General features: G+C 59.7%; 1 protein-coding gene across 2 annotated transcripts; it reads left to right on the top strand.

The window, feature by feature from the left end:
• Positions 1-137: 137 nt before the first annotated feature.
• On the top strand, positions 138-26,850 carry PALM (paralemmin). Of its 2 annotated transcripts, XM_057541172.1 has the most exons (9): positions 138-520; positions 13,011-13,062; positions 13,534-13,614; positions 13,814-13,944; positions 15,504-15,672; positions 17,332-17,353; positions 18,783-18,842; positions 21,310-21,441; positions 24,740-26,850. In XM_057541172.1, exons 1-9 carry the CDS (start codon positions 153-155, stop codon positions 25,267-25,269), a joined length of 1,545 nt encoding a protein of 514 aa, XP_057397155.1. In that variant the 5' UTR covers positions 138-152; the 3' UTR covers positions 25,270-26,850. The 2 variants fall into 2 exon arrangements, with proteins under 2 accessions (XP_057397155.1, XP_057397156.1); XM_057541173.1 differs by lacking the exon at positions 21,310-21,441.
• The last annotated feature ends 934 nt before the right edge of the window (positions 26,851-27,784 follow it).

Genomic DNA, 27,784 nt, shown 5'->3' with positions numbered 1-27,784 from the left:
GCTGCCTCCTGGACTTCCCCCGGGCTATTTGTCCCCATTCGCTCCCCCTCCGGACCAGGAGCCGGGGAGGGGTGGGATGGATTGCGGCCAGGCTGCGTCCCAGGCCGACTCGGACTGGCTCGGCCGGAGAATCAGTCCCGCGCCCAGATGGAATGAATGGGTCGGAGCGGCCGGAGGTTCCGGCGGGCCGGGCGGGATGGCGCCTGGCGACCGGGGCGCGGCGGCGGCGGCGGCCGGCAGGAGGCGCAGGCGGGCGGCGGCGGGAGGCGGGAGGCGGGAGCCGGCGGGAGGGGGCGCGAGCGAAACGCGGCGGCGGCGGCGCGCGCGCCCAGCCCGCCCCCCGCGCCCGCCGCCGCGCGGACAATAAACAGCAGCGCGCGGGGCGATGCCCGCGCCGGTGCCGCCGCCCCCGCGCCGTTCTGCACAGGCCGCCAGGCCTTAGCCCGCCGGCCCGCCGGCTCTCCCCGCGCGCCCCCGCCGCCCGGCCTCGCGGACCCACGGACCTCGGCGGGGAGATGGAGTGAGTAGCGCGCTCGGGCCGGGGGCGCCGGGGAGGCTGAGGCCCCCACTCCCGCCCCCACCGCGCGGGCAGGGAGGTGGCACGGGGCTTCCGGGATCCCCGCTCAGCCCGGGAGGGACTCGGACTGGGCCGTGCCCGCCCCAGGCCTCCCCACGATTCGGCCCCGGCGGCCCACGGGTTCCTGGGGACTCGGGCGGCAGCGGCTGGGGGCGGCCCGGGACGCGCGCGCGGGTGGGGAGGGGATGCGCTGTGTCTCCGCCCGCGCTCGGCCCGCGCCCCCGGGGCAGGCCCTCGTCCACTTGGGGCGATGGGGCGACCCCTCCCCACTGCCCCGGCCGGCCGTGAGCTCACTCCCCCCACCCCCAGCCTGAGCTCGCTGTGCCCTGCACCCTGGATGCGCACCGGCCGGTCCTCCCTCGCCTGGCTGCCCTCCCCAAGGGCCTCAAGTGCTGTCCGGAGCCCCTGCTAAGGCGGGGATCCACCCGCCCGAAGTCCCGGCTTGTAGGGGGCTTTTCTCCAGGTTTCCGGGTCTGGGATGTGTGTGAGACCAGAGGTCCAGGTGCTTTCCAACAGGGGAGCTTGGGTCTCATGTCTTCCTGGGGAAAGTGTCCCCCGAGGTGGGGCCCCAAATGATGTAGCCAAGAGCCCGCTGGCCCGGTTGCGAATGGGGTGGGCAGCCTGGGTCTGGGGGCTTGGGTGAGGAGCTGCCGGGCAGCCGGTCTTGCACCAGCAGGTGCCCAGTGAGTGTGCCTGGTCGCTTCCCACGCAGGTCCTCTCTTCCTGGCGTCAGGGCATCCCCCCACACCCCCACTCCCACAGGTGGATGCAGGGGGGTTGTGGGGTGCGTCTACGTGAGCAGGGGGCTGGGAAGGGGGTGTCTGGTGTCCCGCAGCCCACCTACACTGTCCCAGGGCCAGCAGCTGCCCCACTGTGGGCCAGGTCCCCACCCTGCCTGGGGCCGGACGTGGAGGTCCAGCCAGCCCACCCGGCCCGGCTCCTCTGCCCTTCCCACTGGGTGTGTTTTCTGAGCCTGCAACTTTCCTCCAGGGATTCACCCGTGACCCACCACACCCTCAGCTGGGTGGGAGCCGCCGCCTCCTGCCCGCCCCCCTCCCAGGAAGGCGACACCCTATGTCCTCTGCTTTTGAAAACCCAGACAAAGGCCCAGCCCGGCCCCGGGAGCCCAGCCAGGGGCTCAGGGGAGCCGGGGCCCAGACCAGTCTGCTGCGTTCCCCTCACTTGTTTATCTGCTCTTGGGGCCCAAGGGGAGCCTGTGGGCCTGCCCACAGCAGGCCCTAGGCAGGGTGTGGCCCTGGGGAGGGGGCTGCCTGGGGGAGGAGGGGTGGAGAGGGAGGAAACGCCCACTCAGAGCAGAGGAGTGAGATATTCCGGATGGACCCCATTGTTTCCTTTCCAGCCCCCCCTTTCATTCTCGATGAGGTTATGGAGGCCCAGAGAGGGGCAGCCCCTGGCCCACGGTCACACAGCACACGGAGGGCCCCCGGGTGCTTGCTGCCCTGCCCCCAGGCCTTCCTGGTCATGGGTCAGATATGGTGCTGTGGGTCCCCCAATAGGCGGAACACTGGCTTTTCTGGGTGCAGGCGTGGGACAGGACTTGGCGTTAACCGCCTAAATAGCCGTGCGAGATCGCCTGTCCCCAGCACTCGGGTGACGATGGGTGGGGAGAGGCTCCATCTGGTGCCGCCCTACGTGAACACCTGCCCAGGCTCCTCGTCCTTCTCCACGAGGGCAGAGCAGGCTCCAGGCACGGAGGCAGCAGCAGCCGCTAGGACGTAATTGTCCACCTCCTTCCGTTTCCATGGATTTTGCCATCACGGGAGATGGTGGCAGCTTATGGTGGTGCTGGAAAGTTTCTTTTAAAAAGACATTTACGACTTTGACAATTTTTCGTTAATTTAAGGATTAAACGAATTTTCATTCACTTAAGAATGAAAGGATTCTTGCGAGGCGGTGTGGGCGCTGGGTGGTGCTCTGAAGGTGGGACAAGGGTGGGGCCTGAGTGGGGGGATCCGGAGCTGGGTGCATCGCGTGCTATGGGGAGGATTTGCTGTGTGGCCCCAGGTTAGGGTGAGGTGCTGCTCCTCTGGGACCCTCAGGCCCCGGCTGGTAAAATAAAGATATTTTAGCTGGGAGCAGCCATCTCAGATGTCCAAACCCCTCTCCTGGGTGAGGGGAAGGCTCGGACCCCGGAGAGCAGAGTTGGGTCGGGACCTTCCCAGAGCCCTGCCCACCCTGAGGCCTGGACAGTTTCAAGCAGAACGTCTCAATTGGGTGCTAAGTGTGTTCTTAACGCTGCTTTCACACTTGTGAGTCTCCCTTTAACGAGCAGCAGAACCAGTTAAAAGGCAGAAGTATCCAGTGATAATTGAACTTAATAACAAGTTTTTATTTTCATCGTATGTTTTTTTTTTTTTTTTTTTTATGTTTTTACTCTGATGTGTGTGGCAGTGGCTTCTGGTTTTCTCAGTCTGGGTAACGATGTAACTTTGTTTCCTTTGAAAACAAAGGGGTTGGATGTAAACAGTGAGTGGATTTGAAGGGAAGGGACAAGCAGCTAACACTAGAGGTGGTGGCAGGAATGCGGGAAGGTGGTCTGAGAAGTGCAGCTGTGATTTATTTACTTAACAGTCATTGAGCGCTTGCTGTATACCAGGCCCTGTTCTGAGTGCTTTGTCCACGTGGACGCACTTGGTCCTTATAGCAGCCCTGTGAGGTGGGGAAACTGAGGCACAGAGAGGTGACACGACATGCCTGAGGCCACACAGCCGGAAAGGGGTGATGTTGGCATTTGCTTCTGGGCCATCCTCTTAGGTGCCAGGGAAGGCTGGGGAGGGGGGTCTTTGCACATTCCTGTATCGAGGGGCTGTGGGCTGGGGGGCTCCCGGGTATCCTGACATCGGCTTTTCAGCCTGGCTGGCTGGGCTACACAGAAGGTGACCTTTGTTGTGGTCTGGGCTCCTGGGGCCTCTGCCCGTGCATCCACCCCAGGGACCCCTTCTGTGACTGCTGACTTGGGAGTGGGGCATGGAGAGGGGGTTTCTCACCCCCCATGGGGCCTCGGTCCTACCACCCCCCTTCTCTGGGCCTCACTTTTCTCATCTGGTGAATGGAGACACGAGCCCACCCAGGCCCCTCCTGGGCGGGGTGCAGCTAGGGGAGGGTGGGTGCTGTAGGGATTGGGCCCTGTAAGGACCACTTACAGCTCTGTCCCAGCCCCATGGGGAGGGCCCATGTTAAAGGGCTTCAGGTTTTTTTGTTTTGTTTTGTTTTGTTTTAAAGGTCCCACATCAGGACCAAAGCCAGTATTTTTTTTAAAATTTTATTTATTTATTTTTATTTATTTATGGCTGTGTTGGGGCTTCGTTTCTGTGCGAGGGCTTTCTCTAGTTGTGGCAAGTGGGGGGCCTCTCTTCATCGCGGTGCGCGGGCCTCTCACTGTCGCGGCCTCTCTTGTTGCGGAGCACAGGCTCCAGACGCGCAGGCTCAGCAGTTGTGGCTCACGGGCTTAGTTGCTCCGCGGCATGTGGGATCTTCCCAGACCAGGGCTCGAACCCTTGTCCCCTGCATTGGCAGGCAGATTCTCAACCACTGCGCCACCAGGGAAGCCCCAAGGGCTTCAGGTTTTGATGCAGGAAAATGGGTTGATTTTCTTAAAGAGTATCACATCACCTTTTTCCAAGTCTGGGACCCTATTCTCTCCATCCTATCTCTACCCAGGAAGCCTGTCATCTGTTTTGGGTTTTTGTTTGTTCGTTTGGTTTTGGCCACAACGTGCAGCTTGCAGGATCTTAGTTCCTCGACCAGGGATCAAACCTGGGGCCCGGCAGTGAAAGGGCCGAGTCCTCACCACTGTCCCACAAGGGAATTTCCTCATCTGTTCATTTAAGAAACACTCCCTGCTGATCACCCTGGCCCTGTGCAGGATCAGAGGGGTCTGGGTCTGGAGGAGCCCATGGAGGGTCTTCTCTGAGGTGTGAGGAAAGTTTCCTGTCCATTCTGTCATGGACCTTTTCTGAAAAATATATTTAAGGGCTTACCCAGGCAGGCAGAAGGTTGTTCCTGGTGGAGAGACTGGTCTGTGCAAAGGACCAGAGGTGGGAACGTGCCTTGGGGGAAGGCAGTGTTCTTTGGTTTGTGCTCTTGGGGCTGGGTCCTCCTGGGCCTACAGTGCCCAGCTGGGGAGTCACAAGGAGCCATGGATGGTATCTGAGCAGGGGAGGAGAGAGGTTCTTACCCAGGCACCAGAAAGAGGCTCTGGCAGCAGAGGGGCCAGAGCAGGGAGAAGCAAGTCAGGACTCAGCCTGGACAGGGACAGTGGGAGCAGCTTGGGGAGAAAAGCCAGAGCTGGGGAGGGGGTGGCAGGACCTGATGTCTGGGTTGGCGTAGACTGGCTTCAGAACTTTGTGGTGGTCAGAGCTGCCTACAGGGACGGTGGCCTGGTCAGGGCAAGATGGCCCAGCCCCTGTATGTGCTGGGAGGCTAGAGTGCACCCTGGCCACGCTTCAGAGGGGTCTCCATGCAGCACGAGATGGCTGGGTGGAGGTCATGGTGTCTGAGGAGTGGAGAACTGGGCTGTGCTATCTGTTTCCTGCCTGACGGGTTTGAAGCAGAAACTCAGGGCAAGTCAGATTCCATCACTGGAACAGTCCGGACTGGGCCAGGTATTGGGAGGCAAAGCCCAAGCCAGGCCCCGTGGTGGGCAAGACACATGAGGACCAGAGTGAGGGCAGGCCTGGGAGCCCAGCCTGGGTGGTGGGGGGAGGGCAGCTGGCTTGGCGGGAGGCTTCTAGTAACACTTGTCAGGGAGCGGGCAGGTGATGACCAGGTCAGTTTGTGTTCAGATCCTTCTGACCCTGGAGAGCCTCAGGGTATGGCTGGCAGGGCCTTACAATGCCCCGTGGGGTGGGCAGGACCCCAGCTCTGGCCCCAGCAAGGCCCTTGGTGAGAGGGCCAGCATTTCTGCTGTATCTATGTATATTTTTATTCTTACCAGCTTTTTTGAGATATTCACACACCACACAATCCACCTATTTAAAGTGTACAATTCAGTGTTTTTCAGTACATTCACAGAGTTGTACAGCCATCACTTCTAATTCCAGAATGTTCCATCACCCCCAGAAAACCCCATCCCCATCAGCAGTCACTCCCCATCCCCTCCCCCAGCCCCTGACAACCACGAATCCACTCTGTGTCTGTGGATCTGCCTGTTCTGGACGTTTCCCATCAATGGAATCACACACTGTCTGTCCTTCTGTGTCTGGCTTCTCTCACTGAGCATCGTGTTCTCAAGGTCCATCACGTGTAGTGAGTGTCAGGGCTTCACCCGTTTTCAGGGCTGAGTGATGCTCCCATGTGTGGAGGGGCCACATTGTGTTTATCCATCATCCGTTGATGGGCATTTGAGTCGCTTTATATGTTAATTTGTAAGGCACGTCCGAGGTGGTTGGGGCTTGTCCTCTGTCCTTTCTTGGATGTGAGGCGCCCAGGTCCTGCTTTAGATAAATGTAAGATATGACAGTGAGTTTCTTTAAAAAAAGGAAGTGATCACAGGACAGATGGTCCCCGGGGGTGGCAGGAGTGTGACAAGGGTGGGGAACCCCTAGGTGGGGGCCTCCACTGGAAATGGAAGGACCCTAATTGATGCGCTGGCCCAGTGGACATTTATTGAGTACCTGTGTACCAACTGCTGGGGACACGGCAGGGACAAAAGAGACAGTCACTGTCATTGTGGAGAAATCAACAAAATAAGTTAAATGATTAGGTGTTTCCTGATGGTGAGGGCTGGGGGGCGGTGTTGGGAGGTGCTGGGGTTAATTAGGGTCAGAGGAGGCCTGTGAGGAGGTGACATCTGAAGACAGGCCCGAGGGAGTCAGTGAGCCCCTTGGAGACCTGGCAGAGAAGTGCCCCAGGCCCGGGGACACGGTCAGTGCAAAGGCCCTGAGGTGGGATTGCGCCTGGAATTTTTGAGGTGGTGGGAGCAGCGGAGTGAGGGTGGGAGGGACCTCGGGTCTTTGGGGCTGGTCTCTGCCGCTGGATTTGCCTGAAGCCAGAGAAGGGCCCGCATTCATTCCCTGCTGCCCCATCCTGTTGTGAGGGCCCAGGGCAGGGTCCAGCTCCCCCCTTCCCATCCCATCCCAGGTTAATAGGCAACAGATTTGCCCCCCTGGGTCTGGGACCTGCTCTGGCCTTGGTCTCCACCATGGGGGTGGAGATGTCTTTATGCCTTGAAGCTTCTAGAAAGACCATGCCTCATGGGCTGTTCACCTCACCAATGACAGCAGTGGTCCCGGGGGCCCACCTGTGCTGAGTGCCAAGGGGCTTCGAGAAGGGCAATTCCTTCCTGATGAGGGGAGAGACCTAGGAAGTCTTCCTGAAAGAGGCAGCTGTGTTTGAGCTGAGATTGGAGGTGGAGGAGAGAAAGGGGAATGCAGGGAACTTGGGGAAGGGTGAGGGACAAACACAGGGGCTTGAACTGCGTGCTGAGAGGCTGAGGTTCACTCAGGGTGACAGGACTGCGGGAGGGTCTGGAGCGAGGAAGGTGCTGGCCCTTAGGAGGAACCCAGGCTGGGGCTGGGAACCAGCCTCCCCCCACTCCATCCCCCACCCAATGGGGGAAGGGGCCGCTGGGTTCCCTCTCACCCCCCACCCCTGGCACCGCGTGACTCTGCCTCCCCCCCACCCCCCCACCTGTGGCCAAGGTCGTTGTCAGCTGTTTCCTTTCAATCAGCACAGGAATGTTCCAGCGCTGGGCTCCTCGCCTGCCTGGGCTGGGACCCCCTCATTCCCGCTGGAGCTGCCCAGGAGTGGGCTCTGGAAAGACAAGTGTGACCCACACACACACACACACACACACCGGCCTCCCACCTCCCGCCCAGGTCCCTCCTGCCCGCTGGGTGACCTTGAGCCGGTTGTGTAACCTCTCTGGGCCTTTAAAAAATAAACGCCCGCAAAGCTGAGGCCTCTGCCTGGCTCGCTGGGTTTGGGTCTCATTAGCTCATCTCCTGGAGCAGGATTATCTCACTCGCTCCCAGCCGACGCCCTCGCCGAGTCCTGAGCCGCCCACAACGCTGCTCGAGCCCAGAATTTTCTCCATGCGCCATAAAAATAATCGCGCAAGGACCAGACACCTGCGCGCGCTGATGGTGGGCGTCCTGACGGAGGGCATGTCCCTCCACCAGCAGCTGCGAGCTGTGGCCCATCGCCCAGAGGAGCCAGTGGAGGCTCAGAGACGCTCGTGACTTGCCCCGGGTCACACAGCCAGCGGAGGCAGCCGCCATGCTGCTCTAAACCCTCCACATGGCGTTTTAGCCAAAACTCAGCTTCTGCCCCCAGCTTGTAAAATCTTTTGTAATCTGGCCTCTGCTTCCCTCACTGAGCCCAAGTGAGCATCTCAACCATCCCACTGACCACCCCTACCGCCGCCAGACCTCAGGGAGACCCTGCAGTCCGTGTGCCCGACCCCGCCTGGGTCCAGGTCCCTACTTCACCATTTAGATGCTTTAGTCCATTCATTGATAAAACAGCCATAATTATCCCACGTGCCTCACAGGATCTTCAGGAGATGGGACGCTTAGCAAATGTGTACAGACCCTGCTCCTCCTCATACTCAGTTTCCCTTTCTGTAAAGTGGGGCTGAGACCCGCCCGTGGAAGATGGTCAGCGCTGGGGAAGGTGTTCCTATTGTATTGCTGTTTTATTAGGGTTCCATCGTCCTATTTTGTTTTATTTTTCGGATTTATAATGCTGAGGATTATCTTCGCTTGACCTTGGCTGCCTCATGCCGAGGGCGGGTTCAGACCCTTCCCGGGTAGAAGCCCCTCCCTGGGCAGATGCCCCTAAAATCAGAACGGGGAGCCCTCCCCCCTGCAGCAGGGGTTGGGTAGACCCTGTTACCCATCCAAGTCCCACCCTGTTTAGGCAGGCCCTGATGCCCAAGGCCAGAAGCCCCTCAGCCCTCCAGCGCTGGGCTGGGGACGGGAGATGCTTGGCGCCGGGCCCACCCCCGCGCGCCTGCAGGCCTCCGCGTTGCCATGGGGATGGCGCGGTTGCCAGGGCGACCGCCTCCCGTGGGCCCCGCCATCCATCACCCGAGGCGGCGGCCGCGCCCGGGGCGGCTCTGGCGCCCCCAGGCCTGGGGAAGGGCACCTGAGTGGGGCTCACAGCCTGCGTCCCTCGGGCTGTCTAGGCTGAGACAGCCAGGCGGATGGGGAGGGATAGAAATTCTCTGCCTGGTCCAGTGCCTCTTCTTAGTGTGCCCGCCTGACCTTCCCCTGCCCTGGCTTGGCCCGGCAGGGACTGGCCGCCCTAGCGAGGACACTGCCCGCCTTGTCTCCAGCCTGGAGAGCTGGCCTCACAGCCATCCCTGTGTCCCTGTGTCTGGCCTGAATGGCCACCTGCCTGTCAGGGTGGGGACCTGGCATTAGGCGGCTTGGTCCCTCTGCCCAACACGGCCCTGTTTGCACTGGGGTCTCAGCTGCTATGCCCCCTCCCCCAACTCTGCCTCCTGCTTGAGTGGGTCCCTGGAGGCCGCTCTGGGGCTAGGAAAGGGGAAGCCCTGTGGTGTGGCCTGGAGCTGGCAGTTGTATTTCGAATCCCAGCTCTCACTTCCTAGCTGTGTGACTTTGGGCAAGTGACTCGCCCTCTGTGGGCCTCAGTTTCCAGCTATGGGAAGAGTATAGCAGGCAGAGGGATCATCAAGTGCAAAGGCCCTGAGGTAGGGATGAACTTGGTGCAGGGCAGGCACAGCCAGCAGGTCCTGGTGGCTGGAACAGAGTGAGCAGGAGGGAGAGTGGAGGGCGCCAGGGCAGGGAAGTGGGTGCGGGCTGGGCCTTGTGGTGTTTTGCAAAGGGTGGTGGGAGCCTGGGGGAGTTGAGAGCAGGAGAGCTACTGGTTTGGATTCTCGTTTGGAGAAGCTGCCTCTGGCTGTGGGCTGTCAGGGGACAGGGCGGTGGCAGGTGATGGTGGAGGCCTGGGCTGGGGTGGGAAGTGTGGCCTCTGCAAGAATTGAGGAAACAGGCCTGTGTGGGGAGCTCAGGGGGTGGCACCCTGCCGGCGTCACACAGGGTGAAGAGGCAGACCCAGAAATCCAGCTGGTCTGGCCCTTCAGGAAGGGCATCTGAGCCAGATAGCTGGATCAAGCCTTTCTTGAACTCCACCCAGCTGAACCCAGCCTCCCTGAGGAAGGACGGGGAAGCTGCAGAGGGTGCAGCTGGTGCTGCTGGGCCCCTGGGAGGGGAGGAGGTGCCGCCTCGGGAGGGAGGCGCTGGGTGGGGTCACCTGGCTGGGGCGTGGGAGCCCGATGACTTCACCGGTCTCAGCAAGGCCAGGAAACCACCAAACCCCGAGTGGGGCGGGCAGCTGGGCACTGCAGCCCGGGATGGATGTCCACCGGGCAGCCACCTGGGGGGGCGGGGGCGGGGGCTTGGGTCGGGGTAGACCCCGAGCGCTCTGCGACTTGGGGCCTGTTTCCCTTCCGAGCCGCAGGGGGCGGGGGACATACAGGAGCGTCCGGAGCTGGGGTGTGCAGATGGAGAAACCGAGGCCCAGACCCACAGGGTCTGTGGAGGCTTCGGGGTGGCCCTGATACAAGGCCAAGGAGTGGGCGGGGCCCAAAGCACGGTCTGTAATTTCAGTGCCCATGAAGATAAGGGGCTCGGGGCAAATGGGGGGACAGGTGGGGGCTTGTGGCTCCCACTGCTCAGAACCCCTTCGTGCCCGCCAGGCCCTCCCCCATGAGACGGGGCCTCCCGTCGGTGCCTCCAAGAGTGGCCCTGTGGTCATTGGGGATTTGAGGCAGACGGTCCCAAAGCCCCCCGCTTGGGCTCGAGACCCTCCGCCCCCCGCCCCCTTTTGCATTGTCACAGCGGCCCTGGAAGCGTGAGGTTATTCTGAGGCCCGTTGCAGAGGATGTTCTGGGCTTCAGTGGTCCGAGCATTTCACTGCACCTACTGTGTGCAGCTTCCAGACCGGAGACTGGGAAGGGAGGTGTCAGGTTCTGAAAGCTCCTCTTCCCCCACCAGGTGGGGAGGGGGGATGCAGGACAGCAGGGAGGAGGGGCAGGGATGACTCATCCTCCAGGTCCTGGGCCTCCTGCTGGCCCCGTGCCCCCACAGAAGGCCCCAGATCCTCAACAGCATGAAGTCCTGTCCCTTTAAGAGTACCTGGCAACACTGACATTTATCCAGCTCCTACTGCATACCAGTTTAAGGCTACAACTGCACTGGGTGGGCTCTCAGAAAACATGGATGGGGCAATTCCCTGGTGGTCCGGTGGTTAGGACTCAGCACTTTCACTGCCAGGGTCCAGGTTCAGTTCATGGTCAGGGAACTAAGATCCCGCGAGCTGTGTGGTGCGGCAAAAAATCAAACAAACAAAACATGGATGGGATGAGAAGGGAGTCTGGGGTTGAACTTCAGCTTTGCTACTTTTTTTGCTGTGTGTTCTTGGGAGGCTCACAGCTCTCTCTGGGCCTTTGGGGTCCTGGGAGACTCCAGGCGAGGCGAGTGTGAGAAGCACCAGGAATCCCAGGACAGCTTCGAGGACTTTGCCAGCCAAGGGTTGTGGGGTGGGGCTCCAGGGTCCTTCCTCCCCCAAGTGTCCCTCCCAGGGTTGGAGAATGCTGAGGCTGAGGAGGGGGCGGTCTTGGTCAGGCTCTCCGTCTAGGCAGAAAGGTGATACAGCTTTTCCTGAGACACTCTTCTCCAGGCTTTGATTCCCAGGGAACTCGTATGCATCCTCAGAAGCCCAGCTTCAATGCCTTCTCCTTCTCAAGCCCTTCCTAGGTCTCTAGACTGGGCCTCACTCCTCCTGTCCCTTGGCCCTACCCCGAGGGGTGGCAGGAGGGTTTGTTGGGAGAATTAATGTGGGAATAAGCCTGCTTGGAGGGGACTTCCCTGGTGGTCCGGTGGTTGGGACTGCCTCTTCCAGTTGATAAGTGGAATATTTATAAATGGAATATTTCCTGCCATATCAATAAACAAAGGATGTCACAGTCATCAATGATTGCAACCCTCCAACGTGAGCCGGTGAGCCCTCAGGAAACTCAGGGCTAAAAAGAATACCTGCCATCTAGCAGCCATCAGACTGCAGCCATTCCCTGCAGTGAGCCCTGAGGAAACTCAGGATGTGTCAGGATACTGGCCCCAGATAGCTGAGGTGCATATCAAAGGCATGATTTCAGTGAGCCCAGACTCTTGCATCTTCCCATACATGGAAAAGCGCTAAATTCCTTAACTTGAGATATCTGGCTTTCTTTATTTTTTATTTTTTAAAGGTTATTTTATGACATATAGGGTTTTTTTTTAATTAATTTATTTTTGGCTGCGTTGGGTCTTCGTTGCTGCGCTCAGGCTTTCTCTAGTTGCGTGAGCGGGGGCTACTCTTCGTTGCGGTGCGCGGGCTTCTCATTGCGGTGCCTTCTCTTGTTGCGGAGGACGGGCTCTAGGTGCGCGGGCTCTGGAGCGCAGGCTCAGTAGTTGTGGTGCACAGGCTAGGTTGCTCCGCAGCATGTGGGATCTTCCCGGACCAGAGCTTGAACCCGTGACCCCTGCATTGGCAGGTTGGTTCTTTTTTTTTTTTTTTTTTAACTTCTTTTATTTAATTAATTAATTTATTTATGGCTGTGTTGGGTCTTCGTTTCTGTGCGAGGGCTTTCTCTAGTTGCGGCAAGCGGGGGCCTCTCACTATCGCGGCCTCTCCCGCTGCGGAGCGCAGGCTCCAGACGCGCAGGCTCCAGACGCGCAGGCTCCAGACGCGCAGGCTCCAGACGCGCAGCCTCAGTAATTGTGGCTCACGGAGCCTAGTTTCTCCGCGGCATGTGGGATCTTCCCAGACCAGGGCTCGAACCCGTGTTCCCTGCATTGGCAGGCAGATTCTCAACCACTGCGCCACCAGGGAAGCCCCCTGGCAGGTGGGTTCTTAACCACTATGTCAACAGGGAAGTCCTGGTTTTCTGTAATTAACTATAATCTTTTGACGTTCCCAACTACCTGCCCTTTGTTGCAAAACTCGTATATGTCCTGGCTCCCCCCTTGCCTCCTCGGAGCCGTTTCTCAGAGTTATCTGAAGTGCTGTCTCCCAGGCTGCAGTCCTTATTTTGCCCCAAATAAAACTTAAGTTGCAACTCTTACGTTGTGCATATATATATTTTTTAAGTCAACACGATGCAGGGGGTGAGGGTTCCATCCCTGGTTGGGGAACTAAGATCCCACATGCTTCCTGGCCAAAAAACCAAAACATAAAACAGAAGCATTATTGTAACAAATTCAATAAAGACTTAAAAAAAAAAAAAAAAAGGCTGCAGGGAGAGGAGGCTGGTGCGTCTGAGGGGGGTGGGGAATGGCCCCACGCGGTGGATGGGAAACTCTGGCTCACCCAGCAGGAAGACACAGGATGGGGATTGGAACTGGATCTGCCGAAAGCAGGGCTGGGGTGGACCCCCTCCCTCACTTGACCTTTTCTGTCCCCCCAGGGTCCTGGTGGCAGAGACCACGTCCCAGCAGGAGCGGCTCCAGGCCATTGCAGTGAGTTTTTCCTGGTCCCGAGGATGGTGTGTCCAGTGGGGGGAGGCTGGGAGGACCTGGGGTCTCAGGGGCTCCCCACACCAGGCAGAACCCCAGCATGGAGTGGGAAACTTGAGTGCCTGCTGGCACTTCCCCACAAAATGAAAATGTCGAGATCCCCTTAGTCCTCAGAATGTGGACTCTTAGGCCGAGAGCCCTCTCAGAGCCCCTGGGCAGCCCACCTGCAGGGGGGAGACCGAGCTGGCATGTGGTAGGACCTCAACCTTATGCCCAGGCCGGGGGGCAAGGTGGGGGGACAAGCTGGGGGGAGGTGGAGGGGGACAGGAGGGGGGCAGGTACAGGCTGGGGCATAGGTGGGGGGGCCAGTGGGGTGCCATTTACAGAAAAAGCGGGATCCGTGTGGGCAAAGCCTGGGCATTTGTGGGGTCTCCGCGCCCCACGCCCGTCCTGACCGCGTGGTCCGTCCGGCAGGAGAAGCGGCGGAGGCAGGCGGAGATCGAGAACAGGCGCCGGCAGCTGGAGGACGACCGGCGGCAGCTGCAGCACCTGAAGGTGCGGGCGGAGCCTCGGCCAGGGAGGGGGCGGCAGCGTCCAGGGACCCCGGCCTCGGCCGGAGCAGGGGGGGCAGGAAGGCTGAGGTGACCCCGACCCTGATCCCAGTCCTGACTCAGACCCTAACCTGACCCTGACCCCCACCTCCACCTGACCCCAGCCCCGACCCTGACTTTGACCTTGGTCCCCACTGTCCCAGTCCAAGGCGCTGCGGGAACGCTGGCTGCTGGCGGGGACGCCGTCCTCAGCCTCGGAGGGGGATGAGGACTTGAGGAGACAGATGCAGGAAGACGAGCAAAAGGCGCGGCTGCTGGAGGAATCCATCTCCAGGTGGGTGGGGCCGCGGCAGCCGCGGGGGGGCTAGGTGAGAGGCCCGAGGAGTGGGATCCACCCGCGGGACCCTGTGCCTGGGGGGAGGGGGCGCTGGGGGCGGAGCCTCCCGCCCAGGCTCGGGGAGGGGGGGGTGCTGCCCGTGTGACCCCTCCTCCTCCCCACCCCGCAGCGGGCAAGTGTGAGAGGCGTGCGGAGGCAGGGCGATGGTGCGTCTCTGAGCGTGGGAGATGCGGCCTCCCCGGGGGCTTCCTGGCGCCAGCCCAGCTGGCTCTTCCCGGCGCTGTTGGAGCCATGGAGGCACGGCAGCTGGGCCTGCAGGAAGCCGGGGGAGGGGGCAGGCCGGGGAAAGTGACCATCGCCCTGGGCTGGGACAAAAGGCCCGGAGGAGTTTCCGGGCAGGCGGGCGGGAGGCCCAGGCTCAGCTCCCGGGGCAGCGGGGTCAGGCGGAGGGAAGTGACGGCCAAAATTCCAGTGGCCAAAAATTCCAGTGTCCGCTGGGCCAGGGAAGGCCCTAGAGGCATGGGCCAGCCCGCCAGCCAGCAGACGCTGAGGCAGGCCCCACTGTGGGGACCTCGGGATCCTGTCTGGATGTGTTTGATTTGGAAGAAAGTGGGAGAGTATTGGCTGGGATTCCCCTCCCCAGGCCTCAGTTTTCCCACCTGTGACCTGTGTGCCCAGATGGAGGCGGGACTGAAATGGGCCCGGGAGAGATGGTAGGGACTGAGCAGGCCGAAGGCACTTGCGGGTGAGATGGAAGGTCGATGGGAATCACCAGCCACCGGGGGCTGGGCCAGGTGGGCTCCTGCTCCTCCCACCCTGCTGGGTACAGCCCTGTGCCAGGGCAGGGCCTCAGCCCCACTGTGTGGCTGGCTTTCGGGGGCCTTGGCTTTCTTCCTGCCAGGGCAACCCACTCCTCAGGTGGTTCCATCACCTGCATTTTGCCCGCTCAGTGTCCCCACTGGACACCTCCTCCCGGAAGCCCTCCAGGCTGACCCCAGCTGTGTCCAGCCTGCCAACCTGGACTCACTTTGTTAGGGGGCTGCAGACTCACCCGCGGTCTGTCCTGAGTCTTCAAGGAGAACGTGTCCCCGGGTGCTGAGTGCCTTTAACGTCTGCAGCCCAAAGGCTCAGGCAGGTGACTCTTCAGGCAGGATTGAATATGCCTGTCTTGTTTTTACTGGGTTTATGTGCACCATTATTTTCTAATACTTGGAAAGTGACATGGTTTTTCCAGTTTTCCTGGAGAGATGAAGATTCCTGTAAAAATAAATGTATTTGAGTGGAAAAAAGGAGAGTCTGTTGGAAGCAAAGAGAGGAGTAACCAGTGGCACGGGCGGTGCAGGGATCCGGGGACCGGCCGGCCCCTGGGTTCGGGTCCCCGCTCTGCGGCCTGCTGGCACTGCTCCAGGCCTCCATTTCCCCTCCTATGCGCGGGAAGAACACCTCTCAGGGTCGTTAGAAAACATCCAAGTTAAGGAAGCCCTTCTGGGCCATGCCGGGCCGTGCTGGGCACCGTAAGTGCCCGGCAGGGTGGTCACCTCGTGCACCCTCCCCAGGCTGGAGCAGGAGATCGAGGAGCTGGAGAATGCGGATGCGCTGCCGGCCGCTGCCAAGGAGAGCCCGGCAGCCCCGAGCCCTGCCCGCACCCCCGCCCCCGCCCCTGCCCCGGCCCCACGCCCTGCCCAGGAGGACCAGAGGGCCGAGGCTGTGCTGAATTCTCAGCAGGTAAGAGGTTCCCGGGGCGCCGCCCTGCTGGCCCAGATCCAGACGCCCTCACCACCTCCAGGGCTGTGGCCAGTGGCGTATCCAAATCCCAGCCTGGCCACTTCCCAGCTGTGTGACCTGCCTGCTTTGCTTTGCCTCCCTGGGCCTCGGTTTCCCCGCTGTGCAGGGGCATCATGGGGGGTCAGTGAGTCAGCGGAAAACCGGTGTTTCACGGGTAAAGGGTCTTTCCCTGCTTGTCATCCTTCTCACGTGCATGAGCCCAGCAGGCATCAGCTGTCTAATCCCCACAACAGCCCTTTCAGGTGCGAGCAGCGTCCCCATTAGATGGAAGACAAAGACTGAGGCCCAGGGAATTCCCTGGCGGTCCAGTGCAGCGCTTCCACTGCAGGGGGCACGGGTTCGATCCCTGGTCAGGGAACTAAAATCCCGCATGCCACGTGGTGCAGCCAAAAAAAAATAAAATAAAACAATAAAAGACTGAGGCCCAGAGGGGTTGAGAGACTGGCTCAAGGCCGCACAGCTGAGGAGTGGTCTTCACTGGGCTCAGCCATTGATTCTAGGGTGTGACGTCCAACCAGGTTCAGGTGAAACCAGACCCTGGAACTCTGGACCCCGAGCTCGTGGTTGCCACAGTATGTTAAGGCAAATGCAGAAGTCTCCCAACAACCTTTGTTGTCTTCAGGACTCAGGGGGCTGTGGGACACGCCTCCTCTCCCCCCATCCACCCTTGTTACCCCCACCCCAGATGAGCTGCAGCTGGGGAGACATCCCTGCTGTGTGCCCCAGTCCTTCTCCAGCTGCTGCTCTGATAACTTCCGTCTGGAGCCTACAGACCTGCCCTCACTGCTTCCCAAGGCTTGGTTGGGGCAGACCAAGAGGATGTAGACCCAGGCCCTGGCCTCCCTGAGCTGTTGCTGAGTGGGCAGATGGGCATGATCAGGCAACTGCAAACACAGGAAGGTGGTCGGACCTATTGTGGGGGAGCATGGAGTGCTGTGGAGTCCCCAGTGAGGTGTCTGATTCATGGGAGGGCTGGGCAGGCTTCCCAGAGATGGGTTTTGAAAGTTGAGTAGGAGTTCTCCAGGCTCGGACTCAAGTGGAGAGGGGGCTTTCCGTGAGGTTGATTGAGCACAGACTGCGTGCTGGAGTGGTCTCTGCCCTCACGATGCCCACCTCCTGGCTAGGTAAGTAACATGGTAACCTGAGGGACAGTCCAGGATGGGGGTGGGGCGCCACCTGTAGGTTGGGTGGTCAGGGGGCTGAGCGAGCAGCCAGCCAAGTGGAAATCTGGGAAGGGCCTTCGAAGCGGAGGGACACGGCTCATGGAACAGCGAGGAGGCCAGGGAGGCTGGCCAGGGATGGGAGGAGGCAGGAGAGGCCGGTGGGTAGGTCTCTGCCGGCACAAGCCCTGGGGCTCACCGGGAAGGGTTGGACTTTGTTCTGGGAGCTCTGGGAGCCCCAGGAGGCTTCTGAGCAGGCTGGGACCTTTCTGGCTGTCACAGGCTAGGGCAGGGTGGGGGATCGGTCCAGGGGGAGACAGCCCCTCTGATGGGGTCACCGCTCAGCCAGGCCCTCCGCAGGCTCTGGCCTCGGCGGGTGGGACCCTGGTCATGTGGGAGGGGGCGCCGGCACCCCTGACCTCTCCGTTCTTTCTTGCAGGCCCCGGTGGGCACGCCCAAAGGTACGTCTTCGGGAAGGGGCAGGCCGGGCCCCGGCGCCCTCTGCTGGCCAGATGCGGGATGGCAGGCAGGGGAGGGTGACTTTAAGGTGCTATTGTTGCTAAAAAGTAAAAATAATAGCACAGTGACTCGCATTGTCATTGTTCTCAGCGAGCCCCGACTTTGAGCCGGCCCGGTGCCCCTTAATATCATTTCATCGAATTTTCACAACATCCCTGGGTGGGGCTGCTGCAGCACCTGTGTTACAGGTGAGGAAGCTGGCTTTGCCGGGGCGTGTCTGGCTGAGGTCTTAGCCCTGTGGTGGGTCCATCCTGTCCCCACGGGGTGCCTGGCCTTGGCCGGCCCTGCCCCTGTTCCACACCCACTTGCTCTGGGCTCCAGGGCAGGTGGGCGGGCTTCACTTTTCGCATCTGTAGAACGGGATTGGTGGGGCTGAGACATCAAGGTCCTGGCTGTCCTGGAGATAGTGCACTACTTAAAAGGACAAGGGTCCTGGGACTTCCCTGGCGGTCCAGTGGTTAGAACTCGGCACTTTCACTGATGGAGCTCGGGTTCAGTCCCTGGTCAGGGAACTAAGATCCTGCAAGCTGCGTGGCACGGCCTTAAAAAAAATAAAATAAAATAAAACGTAAAATAAAATAAAAAGACAAGGGTCCCTCACACACAGATGCGGAAGACTGCCGTCCAGGAAACAAAGAAAAAAAGCCCAAAGTTTGAACTCTGGCACCCATTTTATGCCCCCCCCCCGATTTATTACAGGTATATAGTGTACACATTTACAAACACTTCACACGTACACATGACATTTAAATATATACAGTTAGCTGTAACAGTTTATTAACTATATTACTAAGTATATTAAATTTCTTTAACATGTTATATTTTAAAATATATATTGACTGTCTCTATTTCTGTGTGTAAAGCATGGAAAGAACGCCACCAGCCAGGATTGGAGGTGGTAGCCAGAAGTGTCTTTGGCCTGATTTGTCATGAGTTAATTATTCATGAGGAGAGAATGTCTCCTTGTCTTACTGTGGAATTAAAAATTAATAATTAAAAAAAAAATCCGTGCAGGCCTCTCAGGGATTTTGTGAAAATCATTTGGGTCAAGAGATGGGCAACGGACTGTGGGGCTGAAGTGTGTTTTCTTTTGGGGGAGCGATTCCATGTGTGTTCGGGGGTTCTGGGCACGCACACGTGTGCGGAGGGGTCCAGGTGCATGCACGTGTTAGGAGGAGGATCCAGGTATCTGGGCGAGTGTGTGGGAGGGCGGTCTAAGTGTCTGGGGGTGTCTCCACATGCCTGAGAGTGTCCACGTGCCTGGTGGGAGTCCATGTATCTGGGGGGTGTCCACATGTCTTGGGGGGGGGGAAATCTGTGTTTTCTCATCTGAATCTGTCTCTCTCTCTCTCCCCTTTGCCCCCCGAGCAGAGAAGCGAATCTCCAACACCCCCCTGAGGACGGTTGATGGCTCCACCATGATGAAGGCAGGTGGGTTGGCCCCAGGCTCAGACCCATGTCCAGCCACTGTCCTGGGCTGAGTATCAGCCCTGGGGGGCCTGGGGGGCCAGGTCAAGGGGCCAGCGTGGATGCAGACGCGCCCTCAGCAGTACCTGGTGGGGGCTGTGGTTATGGGGGGGCGGCTGGACCAAGGCCGCAGCTCTGAGCCTGGGTGGGGCCGGGCGCCCCCTCTGCTTTGGCACGTCCGTCACAAGCCAGCTCAGCTTCCCCGAGAAGATGGGCCCGCTCGCATGGCGTTTCTAACCTGATGCCCCTCCTGGCTTCCATCCCCCAACCTCGCCGCTCGCTCCTGGGGCCCGGGAGTGGGGAGGCGGGCACAGGCTCGCACGCTCACTGCAAACCTTCCCTCCTTCATCATCCTTGGGCCACCTTGGGAGAGGGAGTGAGCACCCTGTCCCTGGAAGTAACCAATCAGGGCAGAGTCAGAATTAGTGCTCAGTGCTCTACAAGGTCAGGTTCACATCCCTGCTTGATCACGTGACGGCTGGCACCGGGTTGCGGGGGGATTGTAGTGACCTCGTGCCCAGGACCCAGCACAAACCCAGTCCCAAGAGTGACCGGAAGTCACGATGAATGGCAGAACCTTGTTGCTGCTGTCCCCGAAGTTAGTTTGGAGGCACAGAACCAAGGGGCACAGTGAAGACCAGGGCGTGACGACACTGGGGGCGGCCGACAGAAGGGGGGGTGCCTTCAGGGCCCCCGTGCCAGTTAGAGCAGCCCTGCCCAAGCGCAAAGCCAGAGGCCCCCAGCCGGTGACCTTGAGCAGTGCACAACCTGCCCAACTGTATGTCTGATGGTGGGGTGTCAGGCTTCAGAGGGATGTGGGGTTACAGAGCATCCTTTACCCACTTACTCATTCTACAGTGCTCGCTGAGCACCTGCTGTGAGCCAGGCAGGAGAGACGCAGCCAGGAGAGCAGGGGTTCTGATGGGAGTGAGAGCCTGTATGGTTAACTTACAGAGAGGATACGGCAGAGCACGGGGAGCTGGAGAGGGGACAATTTGAATTAAAGGGCTCAGGGGAGGCCTAACTTAGGAGGTGACATTTGAACAAGGACTCGAAGTGAGGGGACGGGGCATGCAGGTGGGGCGGAGGTCACACCAGGAGGGGGCACCGCCAGTGCAAAGGCCCTGGGACCACTGCGCCTGGCGGGTGGGAGGGACTGCGGGGAGGCCAGTGCTGGTTGGAGCAGCATGAGTGAGGCGGGGAGGGAGAGGAGATGAGGGCGAGGAGGGGACGGGGCGGGTCAGGCCGTGCAGGGCCAGGGGTGGGGGTGGGGGGTGGCGTGGGAGCCCCCAGGGCGGCTGGCAGAGCAGGGACGCGCCCCGCTGGGTTCTCACAGGCGCCCCCTGGCGGCTTCGGGGAGAACAGGCCGCGGGCGGCGGCGGGAGACACGGAGGAGGGAGACACGGCGGAGGGGACGGCGGGGGTCCGGGCGGGGTTGGGGGGCGTAAATGGTGGAGGATGGCGGGTTATTGTGTGGGGGATGGGGGGATGATGGCGAGGGATGGTGGGGGGAAATGGTAGGGGTGGGGGGAGGGGGAAGGGTGGTGGGGGGGATGAAGGGGGAAATGGGGCAGACGGTCCAGAGGGACGGTGGGGGCATGCTGTGGGGGACAGTGGGGAGATGGGGTAGGGCTGGGGAATGGTGGGGTGGAGGTGGTGAGGAATAGTGCGGGCGGATGCAGCTCCCCGCCCCCCTCCGCCGGCAGGGGCTGCGGAGGCACGAGCAGTGGGCGGTTTCTGGGAGTCCTGAAGGCAGCACCTGGGAATTTGCAGATGGACCGAGGAGGGGGTGTGGGAGTGGTGAGAGAGGGAGGAGGGAGAACGGAGGTGTCCTAGTGAGAAATGGGAAGAACCGGGAGGAGCAGGTCGGGAGGGGTCTTGGCCGTGGTGATGTGGGACCCTCCATAGAGGAGGGCTGGGGACCCCAGGCAGACGATGTCTGCAGAACGGGGGCAGATGCTGGCTGTTGAGCGATGGCCTTAACGGGTTGTGACTGCATTCACTTCCAGAGGGAATCATCCCCTCCACACAGTGGAGCAGATGAGAATATCGATATATCAGTAGTCGACTTAGACGTGCAGCACAGAGAACGCGGCAGTCCAGAACACTGGGGGGGTGCGAGCTTGCTCACCCGCGTTCCAGTCCTGGCTGGAGTGGGCCAGGGACGCCTTTGAGTCACTGGGACAGTTCAAGGCTTTGCAGACGGGGCGGGGTGGCCGGGGTGGCCTCGAATCCCGAGCACAGGAATTCAGACCCCTCGTCCACGGGACTGGGGAGCTAGGGAAGGATGCTGAGCTGGGGGGGGGGGGCCGCGTCGAGGGCACCCGCTGCTTGGCTCTGCGCTGCCGGCTCCCCTCCCTGGCTTGGCTGCAGCCCGGCGGGGGGCACATGGGCAGGTGGGCCGCGGCATGACCCGTGCCTCTCGTGCCAGCCATGTACTCGGTGGAGATCACGGTGGAGAAGGACAAGGTGACGGGGGAGACCCGGGTGCTGTCCAGCACCACCGTGCTCCCCCGGGAGCGCCTCCCTCAGGGCATCAAGGTCTACGAGGACGAGACCAAAGGTACGCGCCCCTCCCCCGCCCCGCCACTGCCCCGCAGAGCCTGCGACCCAGTCCTCCCTCCATCCAAGAACCCACCTGGAGGCGTGGCCAGTGCCAGGCTGGACTGGGGAGGCGAATCCTGAGTGGCGCCTGCTGTCCTGGGCCAGCCAGAGGGCCCAGCCCTTCAACCGCGATTTCACAGATAACTCATTTAAATAATTACTAGTGTAATAAAGGCTACAAAAAAAACCCCAGAGATGCGGAGGGGGCCGAGTGAGGGTGCAGTAGTGCGGGGAGGGGGCAGAGGAGGTGAGAAGGTGCATAGTGGGCGTGGGGGAGCAGCGTGCCTGGTGAGGACACAGCATGTGCAAAGGCCCTGAGGTGGGCTGGAGTTTGCTGGGCTGGGGAATCGAGAGGAGCCCATGTGGCTGATGCGGAGTGTGTGGGGGATGGTGAGCCTTGGTGGAGGTGGCAGGGGCCACGGCGCTGAGATCTGGTTTGGTTTTTAGGGTTCCCTCTAGCGGCTGGGAGGGGAGCAGGCTGTGGGAAATACCCACAAGGAAGCTGGGAACGGCAGGAGAGGGCAGCCTTCCGCAAAAGCTCCTGAGTGCCTGCCTGCCTCTCTCTCTATATAATTGACAGAACGTAAAATTTACTTTTTTTTTTTTTTAACTAAGGAAAACTTCCCTTTAAACTGTGAAATCTGTCAGAATTTAGACAGCCGTCTCATAAACACCTTGGCATTTAAACTTTTGTTCATTTTCGGCATGACCTGACTGGGGAGGGGAAATTTGGGGCAACATTTGCTATGATGCCAGGAATAGAAGCAAACCTACCTTAGTAAAGATAACATTTTAAGAAGATGTTAAAAGTACATTTGAAGTCAAGGCAAACATTTGCTTTCTTCAGGACGTGGGGTCCCCAGAGCTGATCCCTTGAGTCAAGTATAAAATTAGCACAGCTCAGCCTCAGGGTCCATTAGCGAGTCTGTAAATGCTGCCCTCATGAGAATACGGAATTTGGAGACAGAGGATGCAGGACACCCATACGATTCAGTGTACCACTCAGTGGGTTTTGGAATATTCACCATGTTGTACACCCTCACTGGCTGATTCCAGAACATTTCTGTTCCCCAGATAGAAACCCCATCCCTGCCCCATCCCCACCATGGCAACCACAAATCCACTCTCCACCTATGGATTTGCCTGTTCTGGACGTTTCCCGTCTATGGAATCACACACTGTGTGGCCTTTTGTGTCCGGCTTCTCTTATTGAGCATCACGTTTTCAGGGTTCATCCATGTTTATATTTTATGACCGAGTAATATTCCAGCGTATGGATGGACCCCATTTTGTTTATCCAGTCATCAGTTGATGGACGTTTGGAATGTTTCCACCTTTTGGTTTTATGCTATACAAGTTTTTGTGTGGGCGTATGTTTTCACTTCTCTTGGGTGATACCTAGGCGTGGAATTGCTGGGTCGTGTGGGGACTCTAGGTTTAACCATTTGAGGAACTGCTGGGGTGTTTTCCACAGTGGCTGCACCATTTTACTTTCCCACCAGCCGTGCATTAGGGTTCCAGTTTCTCCACATCCTCAACAACCCTTATTATTGACCATTTTTCAATTGTTATTATTGCCATCCTCGTGGGTGTGAAGTGGTATCTCACTGTGGTTTTGATTCCCAAAGCCTCGTGTTCTTAGAGGTTCAGGCCTCTGGGACATCCAGGATGCTATTAAAGGGGTCTTGTCACAGCCCAGCTCTGCTGTAATTTGGGGGCATCGACCCAAGTGGAATCCCAGCTCCAGTTCTCACGAGCTTTGTGGTTCTGGGCATGTACCAGCTGCCCCATTTCCTGGACAAGGATGAGACCGCACAGGGCCAAGGGGCAGAGATGTCTGTGCTCACAGAAGGTCCTCACCTTGGCCACTGAGCCCTGCCTGGCCCAACCCCTGGGGATTCAGGACCCGCCAGACTGGACTCTGGTTGCTTAGCAATGGGAAGGTGATCCATTTCCATGGCAGCCAAGGGCTCGGATTCCTACCTTGGGGCAGTGGCCAGTGGGAAATACCTAGCTTGGGTCTGTGTGACCTGGGCACACCCCACCCTCTGCGCCTCCAGCCCAAAGTCACTGCAAGGCCTTGATGCATGGACGCCCCTCCCCAGGGATTTGGAAACTGAGAGTGGAAAGCACTTTCCTTCTGGCCAGAAGCCAGAAACTGGCCAACCCTGACCCTTGGCCCGGGAGGAGGCCCGGGAGGAGGTGAGTCCCTGGGGTATCCAGTGTGTCCCTCCCTCCATGCTAAGCAGCTGTGTTTCTAGAAGGGCTGTGATCTGGGGCTGGCGTCAGACCACAGCTGGGACTCCTCCCGGGTGCTGAAGTTCTTAGAGACTGTAACACAGGTTAGAAAATGACACATCAGAGGGACACGGATGACAAAAGCTTGAGAGATTGGAAAATACACTTAACAAGCTTGACTGCACATATAAGACTCTACCCAATGGAGAATACACATTCTTTTCAAACAAGGGTGGAGCATTTTCAGAAAGTGACCATGTCCTGTTACAAGGTTGTATCTTACACTCTGTTTTCCTGGACCACAGTCCCCCACTCCCCCAAATTTAAAAACACTCTTCTAAATAAATCTTGGCTTAAAGAGGCAATCAATCAAAATGGAAATTATAAGATATTTACACTTGAAACAGAATGACATAATGTAATCCATGAACTACAGCCGAAACAGAACTCAGAGGAAAATGTATAGCCTTTGGGGCATTTACTAGAAAACAAGAAAGATGGGTGAATGAACTAAACTTTAATTCAAGATCATCCACATGAGCTCAAGCAAGGAGGAAATCAGAATCCCTGCAAATCCTCATGAAAGGAATGCCTAGACTGGGAGAAAGAGCAGGGTCCAGCCACAGCCAGCTGTGTGACCTTGGGCTAGTTAACTTCCCTTCTCTGAACTCCATTTTCTCTGTCTTTGCAATGGAAAAAAACAGACCTACTTTGCAAGGTAATCACCTGGGAGTAAGTTGACTGGGGAATATGGAAATGCTTCAAACTGCGAGACAATAAAATCCCAATTCATTTATTCTTTCTTGGTTTCTAACACATGCTTTTGTGCCTATAAATTTTCCTCTGTGCACCAATTTGCCTGTGCCCACAGATTCCCATAGGAGCTTTAATTGTCAATTGGTTCTAAAGGTGTAATTTAGTTTATGATTACCCTTTAGCCTAGAGATGGCTCTTAGCCTTGCCAGGCCTCCCCTCCTGTCTGGGAACCAGCTCACTCTCTCTCTCTCCCCCCATGCCAGTGGTCCACGCCGTGGACGGCACGGCGGAGAATGGGATTCACCCGCTGAGCTCCTCTGAGGTGGACGAACTCATCCACAAGGCGGACGAGGTCACGCTGAGCGAGGCAGGGTCTGTGGCCGGGTCAGCAGAGCCCCGGGGGCCGTCGGAGGAGGCCGTCCGGACCACGCCGTCCAGGCGGGAGATCACTGGAGTTCAGGCCCAGCCCGGCGAGGCCACGTCAGGCCCTCCTGGCATCCAGCCGGGCCAGGAGCCCCCAGTCACCATGATCTTCATGGGCTACCAGAATGTGGAGGATGAGGCCGAGACCCAGAAGGTGCTGGGCTTGCAGGACACCATCACCGCAGAGCTGGTGGTCATCGAGGACGCGGCCGAGCCCAAGGAGCCTGCCCCGCCCAACGGCAGTGCGGCTGAGCCCCCTGCCACCGAGGGCTCCAGGGAAGAGAACCAGGTGGGGCTCGAGGCCCCTGCCAGCGACCCCCAGGACCTCGACGTGAAGAAGCAGCGCTGTAAATGCTGTTCCATCATGTGACCCACCCGGCCCCCCAGACCCCGGCCCCACCCTCCATACCAGACACCCACACGGCCCGGCCCTCCTGGCGCCCGTCCACCCTCCACCCACAATCACGGGGCCAGGACATGCCGTGTTTTCACACGTTCCTTCTGAGTTTTCTTTCACCGGAAAGAGAGGGACAGGGGTTCCCCCCTCCCGTCACCCCCCCACACACACCCTAAACCACTGAGCCGTGTACCCACGCCTGGTAGGAGAGACACGGACACACCTGCTTCTCCCCAAACGAGGGCCCCCCATGTCACGGCAGCTCCACAGATGCGGCTCTTGCCCACAGCGGTCCTGGCTGGTGTGACCTGGAGCCTCAAAGCAGCCCCAGGCCAGCCCACCTCCCTCTGGGCCTCCTGCCTGTGCCTTCCTGCCACCTCCAATGAGGTCCCTGAGGGGACACCCTGCCGGAGAGGGGTCCCGGGAGCCAGGGGTTCTGGGGGCCCGCTCTGTCTCCACTCAGCCTCTGGAAGGGGGGGTTCCCTGGCCAAGGCGCTGGGTCCAGACCTCGGGCAGTTAGGGTGAGGCTGTGCCTCTTTGGGGAGCCCAAGCTCGAGGTCTTGGAATGGAGTACGGGGCCCCGCGGGACACCCCAGCCTGATGTGCCCCTCCCCCCAATGCTCTATGTGGGCGCAGCCAGTGGACGATGCAACCTGGGGAGGGGGAGCCCTGAGGATATGCCACCCACTCAGGAGGGGCGTGACCGCTGTGCTGTCTTCTGGCCGGGCTGGGCCGGGGGTCTTCGAGCTGCCTCCTGCACAAGGCAGGGCCACGTGAGCCCCTGTATGTCCTGAGCTCCCAACCCCTCTGGGCCCTCCTTCCTCCTGGTGCTAATTCAGGGACCCTGGGGGACTGCCCCTGGCCTGGCCCTTTCTCCAGCCTGCTTGGACCAGGGTCCTGGGTCTCCACACCCATACCCCAGAGATCAGGCCCACCGCCAGCTCTGCTGGGCTTGGCTCATTCTGGGCAGTGGAGGGGGGCACACCACCTGGGACAGGGAGCTTCCCCTGGGTTGCAGCTGGAGACCCCCATTTGCTGCCCAGCCTGATGGGCGCTTGCCCCCCTCTCACTGGAAGGGGTGAGGGGTGAGGGGCTCCCCCCCTGGGGGCAGCTGACACCTAGGTGTACAGACACATTTCCCTGGTTGCAGCCACACTCGTCCCCAGAGGCACATTAGTGCACATGCTCACAGGCCCTCTCGTGTGGGCTGTGGATGACCAGACCCCATCTCGGCCCCTCCCCTAGGGGCCTGCAGCCTGGTGCCCAGGGCCCAGGCCACCCTCCACCTCAGCATGGTGGGTGCAGGGGCTGCCCTGGACCGCAGCCTGGGTCACCGTCTCGGCTCTGCCCCTGGGTGGCTGGGATGAGAGGCCCTCTCTGAGGTGACCCTGAGCAGTGGCCATGGAACCCCCCCCTTCCTCCTCGAGTCCACCTGAGTCCTCGAGCTGTGAGCCTCCGCTGAAGTGCCCTTGCTGCCCGCTCTGCTTTCGATGTGTGATGAGGCCCCAATGTTCTTGACTTTCCCAGAGACGCAAATAAACAGTGTGAACAGCCCCAGGGCCTGGAGTTCTTGGATTTCACCTGCGTGGGGAGGGTACGGCCAGGCCAGGGGGTGGGGCGCCACCGGTGTAAGGCTCACAGAGCCCAGGGAGCTGGTTTCTCCCGTCTGCAGCCCGCACAGCCCTCAGACTCACCCCAGTGCTGTGGGTGAGGGAGTTGGTGGGGTCCCCACCTGCACCTGTGGGCATCTGAGCTGCACCTGGGCAGGTAAGGCCTGGAGGTAAGGGGGCAGCTTCCGGTGGCAGGCCTTCCTTTCTGTTTCCTGTGGAGCCCTCGGGTTCCACACCTGGTCCACCCCATCCTTTGGCTGTGAGGCTGCCCCTTGCTGGGCTCACAGCCCCCAGGGGACAGACACCCCTAAGCTCTGCCAAGAAGTCAGTCCCCGGGAAATGGGTGGGGACACAGGGAGGAAGCATTTATGCGGGCTGCCACCCCTGCTTCTGTCTCACTATGTGATCTGGGTGGGAGGAGTGGCTGCTCCCTCTGGGCCTTGGTTTGCCCACCTGTATAGTGGGCTGTGTGAACCCTGAGGGGGAGGCCACCCCAGTCTGGGAGCAGGAGAGTGAGTCCTCACCTTCATAGTGCCCCCCAACATGCTGGATGACCCAGTCTCTGCCCTTTCCCCCCATGAGCAGCCCTGCCAGATTCGGAGCTGGGGGCCCACTGGATGGAAGAAGACACTGAGGTTCAGAGGGGGTCCCACAGTCAGCCAAGGGGCAGGTCAGGACAGAGCCCTAGCCCGGGGAACGGAAGCCCCATCCACTGTGTCCCCTCCCCCATAGACTGACCACTGTGCCCAGTGGCTTGACTTTCCCGCAGACACTGGGCTCCCATGGCTCTGGCAGGTCCTCTGCACCTCGACCAAGAATCAGTGAGGACAGCCGAGCACCTGGGACACCCACCACCCTTCTCGAGCCTCCGTGCCTCC

Source organism: Balaenoptera acutorostrata, chromosome 2, assembly GCF_949987535.1.
Source record: "Balaenoptera acutorostrata chromosome 2, mBalAcu1.1, whole genome shotgun sequence".
In the NCBI taxonomy this organism is placed as follows: Eukaryota; Metazoa; Chordata; class Mammalia; order Artiodactyla; family Balaenopteridae; genus Balaenoptera; species Balaenoptera acutorostrata.
This window is presented reverse-complemented; position numbering and strand designations above follow the sequence as displayed.